The 16,401-nt window shown below is 48.3% G+C and overlaps 1 protein-coding gene across 3 annotated transcripts in view; it reads left to right on the top strand.

Moving 5' to 3' along the window:
- The window catches only part of LOC138453802 (zinc finger protein 777-like), a 499,705-nt gene that overhangs the window by 128,073 nt on the left and 355,231 nt on the right, over positions 1–16,401 (top strand). For all 3 annotated transcript variants that reach the window (XM_069606974.1, XM_069606973.1, XM_069606972.1), the window contains exon 3: positions 15,210–15,329. In XM_069606974.1, coding sequence (XP_069463075.1) covers positions 15,210–15,329 — 120 coding nt within the window. The remainder of the gene's footprint in view (positions 1–15,209; positions 15,330–16,401) is intronic.

Genomic DNA, 16,401 nt, shown 5'->3' with positions numbered 1-16,401 from the left:
TCGTGCTAATGCATTTAAATCTAACAATCGCTGCAGTGTTAATTTCCCAATTAACTGTTTCCATTTCTCTACCAAATATTCACCCATGCATTCCAACACTACCTGTCTTTTGTTGCTTCTTCGGAAGTCATGCATCGAAGCCAATGCTGCTGTCCCATCATTCCCGTCTATATACATCTCTGCCTGTTGCTGCAATTCCACCTTCCTTTCTTTGCTGATCGCACTGTGAGTTACCCTCGTGCATCCACGTTGTTCAGTCCCACCTCTCGCCCCCGTAGTTTCAACTTCAACGCCGGGAGGAATGGACAGTACCGAGTCTGTGTCTAAGGCGGGAGGTGCGGATGGGACAATGGGAACAGGGAGTGTCTGTTGTGGGCCTGGTTGGCTAATAGGAAGTGTTACCTGTGAGGTCTGTGGCTGTGGGAGTGCTTGCGCTACAGGAGGGAGAGTTTGGGCTACGGGCGGGGTTTGGGCACTAGTTACTGACGTGTTTGGTCTCACTTCTGATCTTGGGCCTTGTTTTGTATGGGTCAATATGTTTTCTATCAATTCATCTTCTATGTGTAATTCTCGTTGTGGGTATATTTTTTCTATATTCAACTGGTCGCGTCTTCCTGACCTCCTTAGACTCTCTCAGTCCACTCCTCCTCTTCTTTCTCTTCTGCTACTTCACCTTTTGATTTATGCCTGCGTGCATGCTTCACTCTACTTCTAAATCGGAGCATTGCTTCCCTTCTCCAGTCTTTAACGATGTCAAATGCTGCAGGACGCGCTTTCTTTCTTATCAACACCCTTACCAAGTTATCTATTCTCGCTATCTCAAAACTACCATTAATCGGCCACTGATGGTCTTGTTGCTTTCTGGTTTGCCTATGCCAAGTCTCACAGAATATTATCGCACCCACTCCATACTTCACATACATCTCATACGCCGGCGTTTCCCCAGGTTGTGCAATTTGGCCATCTTCCAAAGATTGTCTACCGCAGCGGAAAAACCCTGCTAGGGTGGACAATACCCCAGACATGTTTCAACCTTCCCCCTGGTTAATCAACCTTACCTAGGTCGTTTGATTTTGCAAAGTCAACTCTCAACCAATATCAGGATTACTTTGAATCGGGGAATGACTCACCTGATAAATCAATTTGTCCTTTCGGACACAAGTCGTCTGTATACTGACGCACCCAATGACGTGTCTGCGTTTCTTGGCTTCCGCCTCGTTTCGGGACCCTCGCCTCCTTGTTCTCTAGCCAGGCACGTCGATCAAGGATCAGATGTGTGCAGATCTGCAAAGGAGTCTCTCATCACTTCTATAGGGCGCCCAAACACCTCTTCATTCCGGCTTGATTGTGCCGTCCTCGCCGTTCTCCGCCTTACTCAATTACAACGTATGCGATGGAACAAGTGGGGGAGGGTCCCTATTCGGGCGCCATCTTGAAAGGGGCCTCTAGGGGTCCCTTAGGTCTATGGAAACAAGGCGAGTCACCACACACGATAGATACGCCAGACACGAGGTTGTATTCCCAAAGCTAGGGTTTATTGCAAAGCAAAAAGTCTCAGTTGGCCAACTCGGTCTCACGCCCCGCGACGTGTATCTCTAGACCTCGAGGGACGCAAGAGAGTGAATTACGTACATCAGTTACATATATACAAAATGCATATCAAACAATCAGCTATGACATGTTTAACACCCCCCTTTATTGGGTTTCTTTGAACTCGGTGTGATGATGGACACTTTCGCCAATTATGACACCTTCAAATATCTATTCTAGTAACAATATGCAATTTGTAAGTGCGGAGGCATCTTTCAGTTGTTGAACAGAACACAGTGCTTCTGTTCTTGGAAGCGAGTTACATATGGGGGAAGAGTCGCATTCCAGACCTTGCTATCTATTTGGTGCTTATTTGTGTCCTGGGAGCTGACACGCTCTAACAGGGTTCAGTAAAGGAGGGCCGTAAGAAGAGCATAATTCAAGCCTTTAGCTGCTTTATTCTAAACATATTCTACCATATAACAAGACTGGCTGGCAGCTGCAAAATGATTAAATGCCCTGCAGCTCTGCTTCAAGGCTACATTCGGGAGGGAGCCGGGCATTCTTCCTGGCGCTGCCTACGTTGTGTTTCAACAAACTCTTGTTATACTCGCGGCCCTGCGGCCTTGTCCTTTTACGTGCAGACAACAATGTTTTACAGTCGAGCAGTGTAAGCAGAAAATGTACTGCGAAGCAATAAGAACAGAAAGCAATGAGCAATGGTTAGAAAACAAAATGGCGATTCTTGTTACATCAAAATGGCCGTTCATTGGCAAACTCGGAAACCTATATGTCTGTCATATCATGCATGAGACGGTTGGCCCACGGCCATCAAAATACGTTTGCAGTTACATATGAGAGGTATCCATTTTTCTAGACTGACATCCCAACCACATGCACGCCCCGCTGCGCATGAGAAAGGAAGGGGCACGTGGCGAGGCAGCCCGTACCTAGCTTGTGGCTACATTTTTCACCTAAAATCCCCTCCCTGCAGAGTGCACACAGGCCTGGCACATACCAGGGGACAATCGATGATGACAAAGGGACAGTCAACTGTCAAAACCTTACTACCCTGAGAATGTGTCCCTGGAAGTGCTACATTGTGTGCATCCCTAGCTACTTAAACAAACCCAATCCTTTGTGACCAAAAGGCACACATTCATGGTGCATAATCCAAAACCCCCTTGCAAAACAGCACATCCAAATACTGGTATGTCACCTAAACCCTCCTAAACCCCATGTCACCCGCCCGACACACCATGCCATGGCATGGAATGTGAAAACAACCATATAAATGCACAACATATGACACAACTGTCACAAAATGCACAGTGACAAATGGAAACAGGCCAGAGACAATTCCCTCTGACACATCAAAATTAAACCGTACACATGAACATATACTTACCAGCATAACAAATCATGAACACAGGACCCAACAGTGGCAACATCAGACAGTGACCAATCACAATAGTACAAGTGTCCAAATGTGACAAAGCCACCACATGGACCCCTCACATCTTTAGTGTGTTGCTGGTAGCTAAATGTGGCAGGGTACCGCATACAGCATGAAGTGCATCAATAATGGAGACAGGCAAGGTAAGACATGAAGATGCAACATGTAAGTATGCACATTGAGCAATATTAAAACCAATATACATGTCAACCATGCACTGGAGAAACCATCATGAATCCCCACTAGAGGTGTATACACAGTTTGGACTTCAGACTGGCCACACAACTGATGGAAGCCCAATGCCTCTGTGTAAATTACTGTCACACGGTGCCTTCCTTGCAAGCCCATGGAAAGGGGAAGCAAGAGTAGCATATGGGTCTGGACCCCAAGCCTCAAACACAAACACCAGACAAGCCTGTATGGGCACAGCCAGAACACACAGTGGATGCCTTTGGATGCCACACAAAGCAACACACTGTTACATGAATGCACAATAGACAAAAAAAGTGAAAAATGAAAAATAAAAATAAACAATCAAAAATGGATGTTAAGAAGAAAAAATACCTCCATGGGCTCATGGCCTGCACGGCTAGCCTATAGTGGGAGAACTGCCGTTGCTGTCTTCACCCTCTGGTGCAATATGAGAAGGTGTGCGTGGTACGGGAGGCTGACCACGCATAGCCCTGGCATGCTCCGCCATGGCAGCAAGCAGGCAGGTCTGAAAGGTTTGGTTCTGCAGGATGATGGGCCGGAGGTCCCCATGCAGCACCTTACGTGTAGTACGAAGTTTCGCCTGCAAGGCCTCACGTGTTGCTCAGACTTCCTCTGCCTGGAAGCCCTCAAGTGATGCACGGATCTCCTCACGGGTTGACTGGAGCTCAGCCGAGATGTTGTGTGTTAGCTGCGCCATCTGGTGTTCCGCTCGTCTACTCTGGGCCATCTCAAGTGCACCCAGAGTAGCTCTGAGGGAGGTGTTATCTTACCTCAGGGCATCCCTGTGTGCCTGTGCCTCCGCAGCCATGGCTGTGCGCAGAGCCCCCAGTTCAGCCCGTCGTTCCCTGTTGGCAGTCAACATGTCCTGCCTGTGTGAGCGGCATGTGGACCGCGTTGCCCACTGCTGGAGCTCCACCGGCCTTGCGGGGGGGAGAATGGAAGTGGTCACCCTTTCCACGGCCTGAGCCATCATCTCACATGATGCCCCCTGCTGCTGTGCAATGGCATAAATGGAATTGTACCACACAGTATTAACCGGTGGCGCATGGCCACCGCGTTGCCGGACACCACACCTGTCGGGCTCAAGGAGACGTGGACCTTGCTGTGCTGGCGCTGCCTGTGGCTGTAGGACTGTATTTCTCCTTTGATCTGCTGGCCCAGGAACAGGAGCAAATACTGTGGAGCGTGACCCTGCATCCGTAACCGCCACAGGCGCACAATCCAACACTGAATGGGCCCTTGACGGGTCTAACCCCAGTGCAGGTGTGTTGAACAGAACAGCATCCATGCCAGAATCACTCACCTGTGACGGCACATATGGGTCAATATCCGATTCTGCACCAGAGGCATAGAGATCCCCAGAGGTGTACCCAGAGACACCTGTGGACAGGATGGTCTGTAGCAACAATGGATTCTCGTGCGCTACCACCCCACTTCCTCCACTGATGCTTGATTGGGGCTCTGAATACTCCCCGCCGCGTCATCTCCTCCTCCTCCACTGCTTCCAGTGCCTCATCACCTGCACAAAATCATAAAGAACACATGAGCACACATGTTACCAGCATAGGCCACACACATAGGCATTACAATGTTGACATCCAACACATTAATCAGACATGTCACACATGACACAAACTCAGCCATGCACCCAGTGCCAATAAAGTGAAGGGGGACCCTGAAAGCAGACATAGATGAGTCTAAAATGGAAAAACAACACATGTGCTGCATGGTGCATAGCACCTGCATCACACAGAAGCCTGTGCCTGGCATGGACCTTCAACAAAAATGTCAGATGGGAGTGAATCACTACTGTCCGCTATCCATGTAAGATGCATGTCAACAGACAGTACATGGAAATCACTACGACAAAACACCATGTGTCACACGATGCAACAACGCCAGTGTGTTGAAATAGAGTCACAGGAGGCACATCGATACATCAATGGTAGGTCACTTTGACATCACACAAGTGAATAGGCATGTTGAAGGTTGAAACAGGGCTCAGAAGTGAGTGGGTGCAGTGCAGTACATGTGTCGGGCCTCAACTGTCAATAAAAAGACAAAAACAGTAATTACAATGTCGTGTCATGATGGTAGTGTAAGGGCAAGTGCAGTCATCATTTGCAAAGTGTTTGAAGTGGGTTGTAGGGATACAGTGAACCCCAAACCCAAGGGCGGGGGATGGCTTGGAGGCAGTGCATGGGGCACAATAGTCACTCAGAGTACCCTGTTGAAGCACACAGTGTGGGCAGGTGTCAATTGCATACTCAGTCATCTGGGACTACTGCAGGGGAGAGGAGGACAGAAAGCACAACACATTAGTAAGCATCAGAAGTGCCCCCAGACCTGGAAAACGCACAACACCATTTCTATAGAGGCATTGAGGCTGTACCAGAGGGAGGCATCCGCTCAACACAGACGACAACCCCAAACAAATGGTCATGACGATCACTGACCCTGAGTGAGCAGGAAAGGGATGATGAAATACCATATGAAGGAGTAAATACTGGAGATTGAGTCGAATGAGGGGCTTGCTTGGAATGCACATGGTCCATGAATGAACACTCCTGGGCACTGTGAGCCTGTGCCATCATCACAGTCCGAGTGACAGACCCTGCATCAAGGCCAAAGGATGTTCCACGCAGTACAGGTCTGGCAGAGTTGCAGAAGGAAGAGTGCATATTCACAGGAAATTGGGAACAGGCCGTTGCAGTACTCCGCCATGGGATTCACCAGTCCCATGGAGACAGTGAGCTGCTGGGGGATAGAGAGGCAAGGATGGATGGCCCTGAGGAGGATTATCTTGCAGGGTGACGTCACAGAGACTTCAGTCCTGTGACGACAGAGGGTGAGTGTTGAGTGAAAATCATCACAGGCTATGCGCAAACATGTAATTGAGCAAGAATATGGACAAGAGAGGCTGGCGAGTGATTGACATGGAAGGAGGGTGCAGGTGTGTTGACGAGGATTGGCCTGCATGCAGTCCCCATCACAACAAGCACGCATCAGTCAAGCATTGCATGGGTCACACATGCCAGTCATGACTACATACCCTGAACTGACAGTCAATCACAGCACATCACCCAAGCAACATACACATGGCCTGGACACACATGCATGGACACTCACCGGACATTGTCTCAAGATCCGGGAGGTCTCCCACGCCTTGGATCTGATCCTCTGCGAGGAACGCTCCAGCGATCGCCTCATTTTCTGTGAGTTCATCGTCCTCTGGTGGTGTCCCACTGCCAGTGACCAGAGTAGAGGCGTAATTAGAAGCCCACTTGTTTTTAGCTCAGCGTTTGAGGTCATTCCAACGCTTCAAACAATATGAGCTGTGCACTTCAAATATCCCAAGGCACTAGTGCGGTCTGTGATGCACTGCCAGTGGGCCCTACGCTGAGCAGGCGTAGTTTTACACCCTGCCGTCACCAGCATGTCGCGGCCGTGTTCCGACACGTAACCCACAAGTGCATCCAGTTCCACATTATTGAAACTCTGCTTCCTTGACGTGCCGCAGTGTCATGCCATGGCAACATAGAGCACGGATGGTACTCACCCGACGTCATGTAACTACTGGTGGCAGTTCTCGTGGTGGTTCCCCTCTTATCCCCGACCCTGCGGTTCCTGCTATGGAGATTGGTTTCCGGCCGTGGAGGTTGCTGCCCCTGTGTCACCGGCTGCTTCCGCATTGGCGGTTGTCATGGCGACTACAGGACGCTCAAAAGGGCACTGTAGCCGCTAGCCATCAATGTCCCGAGTCACGTGATACGTTCCCACAGCAACTGCAATAAAAGCCGTTCAGAGATTTAACGCTTTGCGTTTCAACTGTTTATTTGGCAGTCTGTGCAGCGCGTTACCTTGTCCTCGTTTGTGCTCATGGAACGCTTTGTTCTCCCGACCTCTGGCCTGTGTTTACTCCGGACTGTCTTTGCATCTTCCTTCTGTTTTGGCAATTTGGACTCTTGTTGGATTTTCTTGCTCAACTGAAATTTGGCTCTGCTCTCCTGGACTACCGCTTGGATCTCTCCATGATTACAGTTCTTTGGACCTCTATCAGCTAATGAATCTGGACTGCTTAATGGACTTCTACTGCCTGCCCCTCTAATTGTACTACTTTTGGGAATCCTGTGTTTTTGGAACACTCTTTGAACCTGCAATTGTCCACATTTGTTTTTCTTGTTGTGGCATCGCCTACTGGGCTCTACTTACTTTGGACTCACACAGTTCCCTGGAACTCTGTTCCTTCAACAGCACTTTTAGGTGGGAAAGCACCTCCGGGCCTCCTGGAGAGTGGTATCCCTCCTTGCCCATACTGTCTCTGCAGACCCCTCCTAGGTAGGTGCACAACATTTTGGTTGGTCCCTTTGTTTGGGTTGGTTACCTGTACATTGCCTAACCATTACACTTCTCCCTCTAGCTACCCTGGGGCCTTGATGCTGCTGTTCCAGTTAACCTGTGGCCTCAATGACTGGCCAGTGAGTAATATTTCCTCTCTCTGGCTGGTACTTGGGGACGGAGGTGTTCCATATCTTCGTTGCAACCACAGTTCTTGACAGACTGAGAAGCCTATTGCAACGTGGATATGGAAGCAGCTGCAGGGGACCCAGTGGCTGCGTTGGTGCAAGCTATTTCGGTATTAAGAGCGGACATGTCCGCTGCTACTGCCGCAATACACCAACGGTTAGACGCCTTATACAGTGAGCGCCATGCCCTTCCACCGGATCCTGAATTTGGGGACACACCCCCACAGCCTGTCGCTTCTGGTCCTGCCCTACCGCAGAATCCAGTCTATGTCCCTACACCCTTCCCTCTTGCTGCACCTGAGAAATTGCAGGGGGATCCTAGAAAGTTTTGTACCTTTATAAACCAATGCAAACTACATTTTTTGTGTTGGCCTCAGGCTTTCCCAGACTCTACGACCAAAGCTGCTTTCACACGTTCTCACCTTAGCGGGATTGCCACCGCCTGGGCTAACTCCTTCTTAGAAACTGATAGTCCTGTTCGACTTTGATCAGTTAGTGGCCGAGATGACTCAGGTATTTGACACTCGCTATAAGGCGCAGTCCTGTGACCTGGAATTACAAGACTAGTTATAGGGAAAGAGTAGCCTCATTGATTACATCACTAGATTAAATCAGTTAGCTGTAGAAACTTCTTGGCCTGAATACAAGAAGGCGTGGTTTTCTACAGAGGCCTGAGCGACCCAATGAAGGATGCTCTTGAGGTAGTGCCCACTGTACCAGTGATTTTCCCAGAATTAGTGGATCTGGCTCAACAGGTGGACGCCTGCAGGGCTGAACGTAAGGCCGAATTCTGCAGGGCAGCCACCCCCTCTTTTTCAGCCCGTTCCCCTTCTGTAGAAGCAGCAGGAGAACCCATACAGATTGGAGGGGTTTGTGGCCCGCTGTCTCCTACTGAGAGGGAACGACGCCGTTTGACCAACGCATGTTTTTACTGTGGACTCAACGGTCATTTCGTAAAAGAGTGTCCTAAACGTCCCAAGAAACCTGTGGGTTTTCAGAAGATTCATCCCTGATCAAGGGGGCACGGATGAGCCCACCAGTGACTTCCCTGACCCGTTCTACCATGTCCACCTCCACTGCTCCAATGTCACTACAAGCTCTTCTTAGTTCCCCCGATGGTGTTCAACACACAGTATGCCTGGTTTTGGATTTCGGAGCCACCGGGAATTACATAGACATTGCCTTAGCCACATCCTTAAATCTACCTGTAGTGAATAAGAGTAAGCCTGAAGCGGTTCAAGCAGTGGATGGTTCTTTGCTCATTTCAGGTCCCTTTAAACAACAGACCATGCCCCTTACTTTGATCATATGCGATATCTACCAGGAGGAGGTGCCATTCGATCTAATCGCCACTCCTCAATTCGGTATAATTCCTGGAGTCCCCTGGTTATGAGAACATAGCCCTACCATAGACTGGCCCAAGGGAGCATTTCCTTCGAGTCCTCCCATTGTCAGGCACATTGCTTGAAATCAGGTGGTGAGTGTCATGCTCCTTGTCAGGCCCTGGTTGCCTTCGCTTAGCTTGACCAAAATCAGGAGTTGGTACCATCCAATTTACCATTAGCCCTCACAGTGGGAGCTGTCGTCCCGGATATCCCTACTGAATATAAACAGTTCACTAGTGTGTTCGATAAGGGATGTGCTGAACTTTTACCCCCTCACCGTTCCTTCGACTGCCCGATTGAGTTGATCCCGGGAGACGAAATTCCCTGTGGACACATCTATTCCTTGCCCCCCACGGAAGATCTGGCCCTGAAGGAATACATTGAACAATCCCTGAAGTTGGATCATATCAAACCCTCACAGTCACCCGCAGCCAGCACCATATTCTTTGTCCCTAAACGCAAGGGCAATCTTCATCCTTGTGTGGACTACAGACGGTTGAATAAGATTACCGTGAAAGACAGGTATCCGATTCCCCTTATTACCCCCCTGCTTGAACAAGTAGGCCAAGCCACCATCTACACCAAATTAGACCTTCGAGGGGCTTACAATCTTGTCAGAATAAAGAGTGGGGACGAGTGGAAAACCACTTTCTGTACATGCCATGGCCTCTTCGAATATACGGTAATGCCGTTTGGCCTTTGTAACGCTCCTGCCACCTTTCAACGTTTCATGAATAGCATATTTCACAACATCATTGACGTCTATGTCCTTGTGTATCTGGACGACATATTGGTTTTCTCTCCCAAGTACCAAACTCATGTACAACATGTTACAGAGGTCTTGACCCGCCATAAGGCTAATGCATTGTTCGCGAAGCCAGAGAAGTGTCTGTTCCACGTAACTGAAGTAGAATTCCTAGGTTTCCATATTTCACTTCACGGCCTCTCAATGAATACTGCCAAGATCAGAGCAGTGCTGGAATGGCCCGTTCCTCGCAATATCAAAGCCCTACAATCATTCCTTGGTTTTGCCAGCTTCTACCGGCACTTTATTTCTGGTTTCTCCGCTATTGCGGCTCCTTTAACTGTACTTACCAGCCCCAAGCATCCCTTTGTTTGGACCTCCGCACAGCAGGAGGCATTTGAGACCCTTAAATCAGCTTTTACTACAGCCCCGCTTCTGCAGCACCCGAACACAGAATTGCCCTTCACTGTAGAAGCCGATGCCTCCTCTTTCGCTTTAGGGGCGGTCCCGTCCCAGTCCTGTCCTATGACTGGATTGTTGCACCCCGTGACTTACCATTCACGAAATTTCACTACCACCGAGATGCATTATACAGTTACTTAAAAGGAACTGCTGGCCATTAAGGACGCTTTTAGAGTCTGGAGGCATCATTTGCTAGGACCTAAGTGGTCTATCACCGTCCATACTGACTATCGTAACCTTCAGGATTTGGCCGCCCTGAAGTGTGTCAACAGTCGGCAAGTACGTTTGCACTTATTGTTTTCGGCATTTGACTTTGTCATCCGCCATCGATCAGGCTCTACCCACGGCAAAGCAGACGCACTTTCCCGTATGGTAGGTGGTGAGGCACTCCCCGTATGTCCGGACTCCTTTTCGAACAAGACACACTTTATCTGTCTCTGTACTCCCCCTTCCCCTTTGTTAGATGACATACGACTTTGGGTTTCTGATCATCCTGACCTAGTATAAGACTGGAACGCGGTTGTGTTGGAGGGCCTTCTGTTTGTTCAAGACCGGTTACTTCTACCCACACCAAGTACGCGCCTACAAGCCTTAGAGTGGTCACATGACGATGCCATAAATGGCCATCCGGGTCAGAAACGCACGGTCTCTCTCCTCAAGCGTTGGTGCGGTTGGCCTACTATGCGACGTGATGTCACTGCATATGTCACAAACTGCTCCATATGTGCTTAATGTAAGAATAGAAAGGGTAAACCACTAGGCCTCCTCCAACCCATGCCATTACCACAGAAGCCCTGGCATACTGTCTCAATGGATTTCATCACAGATCTGCCCAAATACCAGGGGTTTGACACCATATGGGTGGTAGTGGATAGTTTTACCAAAATGGCTCGCTTCATACCCTGTTCGGGCCGACCTTCAGCCCCTACATTGGCCAACCTGTTTTTTTGTCAGGTGTTCTGTCTCTTTGGTCTTCCTTCTGTCCTGATTTCAGATAGGGGTACCTTACGGCCCTCCTGGGTATTGATTCGCGCTTTTCGTCCTCATATCATCCTGAAACGGACGGATGGACAGACCGAACGAACGAACGAACGAACGAACAAACAAACGAACGAACCAGACCCTGGAGCAGTACCTACGCTGCCTTTGCTTGCAATACCAGAAATCATGGTTTCAGGTACTGCATTTAGCTGAGTTTGCTTACAACAATAATCCCCACTCCTCTACGGGTACCTCTCCTTTCTTCTCTTTATATGGTCAGCACCCCGTGTTCTGCCTTTGTCTGACCTGCCCCTCTCCTCCATGCCTGCTGCTGATGCCTGTCTTAGAGACCTCACTGTCATCCATAAGCAGACCCTGTCTCATCTGAAGGAAGCCCAAGTATCTATGTGTCGCTCAGCAGATAAGAAGCGCAGCCCGCCACCACTCTATACTATAGGCGACATGGTTTGGTTGTCCACAAAACACCTGAACATCCCCGGTTGTAGGAAGTTGTTACCTAGGTATGTGGGTCCTTAGGGTAATCCTTAGGGTAACGAATTCCGTCTCCTACCGACTAGCTTTGCCTGTATTCTGGCATATCCACCCAGTGTTCCACACTTCCCTGCTGAAACCCTGCCCCTCCTCTACCCGACTGGTGCTTCCTCCTGCCCCGCTGCTACAGGGTTCTGGTGACGAGTATGAGGTACATGCCATTCTTGATTCACGAGTCTGCCGGGGACAGCTGCAATATCTCGTTGATTGTAAGGGGAATGGGCCTGAAGACAGATCATGGGAACCTGCTGGCAATGTCCGGGCCCCTGCGCTTGTTGCCCACTTTCATCGCGACCACCTTTCGCGCCCACGTGGACATGGGCTGTTGAGTGGGGACTCTGTCATGCCACGGCAACATAAAGCACGGATGGTACTCACCCGACGTCATGTAACTCCTGGTCCCAGTTCTCATGGTGGTTCCCCTCTGACTCCCGACCCCGTGGTTCCTGCTGGGGAGATTGGTTGCCGGCCTCAGAGGTTGCTGCCCCTCTGTCACCGGCTGCTTCTGCGTTGGCAGTTATCATGGCGACTACAGGACGCTAGAAGGGAGCCTGTAGCCGCTCGCCGTCAACGTCCCGAGTCACGTGATATGTTCCCACAGCAACTGCCATAAAAGCCGTTCAGAGACATGGTGTGGCCTGCCTGCAGGCATGATCAGGGGTGATGGGGGGTCCCTTGTGGTGTGGGCTGCCTGTTGGTGAGGTCTAACTTGGTCGATTCTGGATGTCGTGAAGGTGTCACAAGGTGTTGGTGATGGTGGATAGATTTTAGAGGCACCAATTCTTATGGTGTCTTCTATCAGTGTGTGGATTACGGTCCTCTCACTGGTCCCCCAAGTTGAAGAAAGTTGCAAGGTATTAACCACCTTGTCTACGCCCTGTGTACTGACAATACGGTGGTAGTAATGATCAATCTTGAAATTTAAGCAATTAGCCTGATTGATGTTGTGTTCTTATGTTTGTATTTAGGTGAGCTCTGTTGGTGTATTCTACATTTTTCTTGTTTCCATCTACATTCCTGCTGACTTCACCGGACCATAGTGCCCCTGAAGAATTTCTGTTTACTGGATTTTACACAGAAAGAAACATGTTGGGTTGGGGAATGTCTTGTTATTTATGAACAAGTTAGAAGTTATATCCACCCGAGCCATAAAAGTTCATAATAACATGGAAAAGGCTCAATGGTGTTGAACTTATGGATCATATTAACAATGGATTAGACAATGCATAATGAGGTTTTAGATTGTTTGAGTTTTATTGATGATATATTGTTTTATCATTGTTTGGATTGTGAATGAATTTTTGATTGGTTTGTGTATGTATGTGGTATGGTTGTAGTGTGGTTGGATGGGTTTTAGATGGGGATGATGTATCAGATCAGTCCAATAATGAACTGGAGAGATTGATCAACACTAAATATTTTTGATACTAATGTTATTGTATGTTTTTACTATTAAGAAATGATTTTTTCTAGTGATTTATTTAATAATTGTTAATAAATAAAAAATACTTAATCATTTGAGCGTCTACTGGGTTGAATTTAATTGTTTCACCTCAGAGAGTTGTTTTTGTTTTTTGATAGACGCAAGGGCTTCATGACTGTTCTGTGTACTCCGAGTTGAGTATGATTATGTAGGTTTTGTTATTACACCAGCAGGTGCCACCCGAACACTTCAGTACTCTGACCTTTTAAGTTTACTTTGTACGTGTTCTATCCAGGTCAGGTCACAGTACTTGGATATCCCTGGTATCCCGTTACTCTTGTGTTTTGGTGGGCTGCCTGCAGGCATGGTCACGGGTGATGAGGGGGTCCTTTGTGATGTGGGCTGCCTGCGGGCATGGTCACAGGTGATGGTGTTGTCCCTTGTGGTGTGGGCTGCCTGCAGGCATGGTCACGGGTGTGGGGGGTCCCTTGTGGTGTGGGCTGCCTGCAGGGTGTGTTCGCGGGTGCTGCCAGCACACGTGGGATTTTTCACACGATTCGGCAGGCGCAAGCGGGGTACGCGAGTTGACAGGGGTACACAAGGCGCTTTTCGCATGATTTCGCTTGCACGAGCAGGATACGCGTATTCAAGGGGGTGCGCAAGGAGATTTTCACACGATTTGGCTGGTGCCAGCGAGGTATGCATATTCGCAGGTTTACGGTAGGCCCTTTTCACGCGATTTGGCTGGCGCGAGCAGGGTATGTGTATTCAAGGGGGTGCACAAGGAGTTTTCATGTGATTTGGCTGGCGCAAGCCGGATACGCATATTCTAAGGGTTACGGTAGGCCCTTTTCACACGGTTTGGCTGGCGCAAGCGGGGTGCACGTATTCAAAGGGGTGCGCAAGGAGATTTTCATGCAATTTTGCTGGCGGGAGCGGGGTGTGCGTATTCCAGGGGGTGCGCGAGGAGTCTTTCACGTGATTTTGCTGGTGCGAGCCTGGAACGAAATTTTGCGGGGTTTCGCAAGGCCCTTATCACGCAATTTGGCAGCTGCGAGTGGGGTACATGCTGTTTTTCATGCGAATACGGTGTACGGGGGCTGTATGCTGGTCCAGGGTTAGTGTGGCCCTTTGCGCTGTATTGGGGATTTCTATGACTTTTTCTGGTGCAAGGGCCGTTCTTGGGGGCGTAACTGGCGCTGCTGGATGTCCGCTGCGCCACGGCTGCAAATGGCTCGGGAAATCCATGAATACGCGGTGCGCCAAAATGCTGTTTTGCGCTGCGCCTGGCGCACGCGTGGCACATGCTCCGTCTCTGCGCCAGGCGCGTGCGCTACTTCTGCGCTGAATTCTATGAATTGGTCCCTTTATCTTTAGATCGCACCATCAAAAGTTATGCATAAAATGTAAAAAATTGTGTCTTCCAATAAGAATTACGGTATTTAGTTTAGATATAACAACAAGAGAGTGCCCATAGGTGTATCCCCTTCCTTTGATCAATCTATACGAGCATACTATTCCAATTGTATTAATGCAGTCTGCACTAAATAGCAATTTTCTTTTTAGAATGAATTGGATTTTGTAACAACATATACGCAGTCTGTTGACTAGCTTTCAAAATGACTTCTGCACGAGTCTTGAATTTATGTTTAGGCTCCTTCATATCAGAAATCATGGTGTGCCTCAGAGCCACATAAAGTAAGTCACGTGGATGGGGCTAGAACATCTTTCATTGAAACTAGCCCTCCAAGTAGACTAGTCCCAATCCTACTACCTTCAAGTTCTTGAAGTATGCAATCAGATCGAGGGGTGTTTTTCTTATTTGTTAGATAAAGGCAATTAGACCTAAAGTTAGAGTGAATTCTGGAAAGGTAAACAAATATCTTTGTGTCGGTTGCTGTAAAGGGATGTGAACTGTACATTTTTTAAATTGCAGGCTACACAATTCATGGCACATTACTGCGGATGAATGGCGGTGAAGCGGTGCATATCCGAGATCCTGAGCATTCAGAAAGCAGGGCAGACACTAATGATTCCACCTACCATTCCACCTCATGTAAGTTGAAATAATTGAGAGCATCTTTGTGCGTTTCCGACATTGCCCAAGACCCTATTACTGTTGTGGGGTGGAACAGGCTACGGAGAACCTACTTTCCAAGGACAAAGTTAGATATCGGGTTACAAACAACTGGCTTTAAAGCACCAAAGTGACTCACCTTCCCTTGATATAGTGGGGCTGGGCATAGGGCCTTTCTTAAAAGAATGTCAGTTCAGTAGATAAAGTTGTTACAGTTCATGTATCATTGAAAAATAAATAGATCAAGTTAAAGATTGTTTTTAATTTAATTTGAAGTGCAGCATAAGGGAGGGAAATGGAGTGTTTGGCAAGATTGTTATATAAAGGGAAAAGGACAGGCGTGGGTGTAGGGTAACTACAGGAATCGTAAAGCAGATATGCATTATTTGAGGCAAACCTGCAAAATCGAGTTTGGTAATTAAGTTCTGACTGTTTTGGGAAAGGCTATCTTAATGTCATCTTTTCTCTGATCAGTCTCTAGAATATAAGAAAACATGCTGCTGTGTCCACCAAACAGGATCCTTGTTCCAATGCAGAATAGCAAACGGGATAACTAACCACTAAGCCGCCAGCCATGAATAACCTCACCAGCACGCGTCAAAAACGCATTTTCATATGCAGTGCGCGCCTAGTTGGTTGGACTGCTGACTAAACATTGAAGCCAGTGAGCTGCACGACCTGTGTATAAATGTCTTTGTTTTGGTGCTGCATTTGGGTAGGACAGGACACTCTTGCAGCATTTAATGATTGATAGCATCATTGCAATGCTTTTGGGCAATTCCTCATCCCCAGGCAAATACAAAAGTGTTTTAGGTTCCCCTTTTAGTAATTAAAGGGTTTTCGCCTGCAGTAGCCTGGAAAGATAAACACGCTTGAAGATGTATCTCTATCAGTATATTTGGTAAGGGCTTTAAGACAGTTAAAAATGCTAAAACCATCTGAGAACGATTTCAAATATTTCATGGTGACGCAAAATCTTCTCACAAAGGTCACTTTTGGCCAGGAACACTGCAGAGCTGAATGTGGACACTACTATCAAGTGGGGCTACTC

Source organism: Ambystoma mexicanum, chromosome 4p, assembly GCF_040938575.1.
Source record: "Ambystoma mexicanum isolate Mex_15411 chromosome 4p, UKY_AmexF1_1, whole genome shotgun sequence".
In the NCBI taxonomy this organism is placed as follows: domain Eukaryota; kingdom Metazoa; phylum Chordata; class Amphibia; order Caudata; family Ambystomatidae; genus Ambystoma; species Ambystoma mexicanum.
The sequence above is the reverse complement of the archived record's forward strand: the minus strand, read 5'-3'. Positions and strand labels throughout refer to the sequence as shown.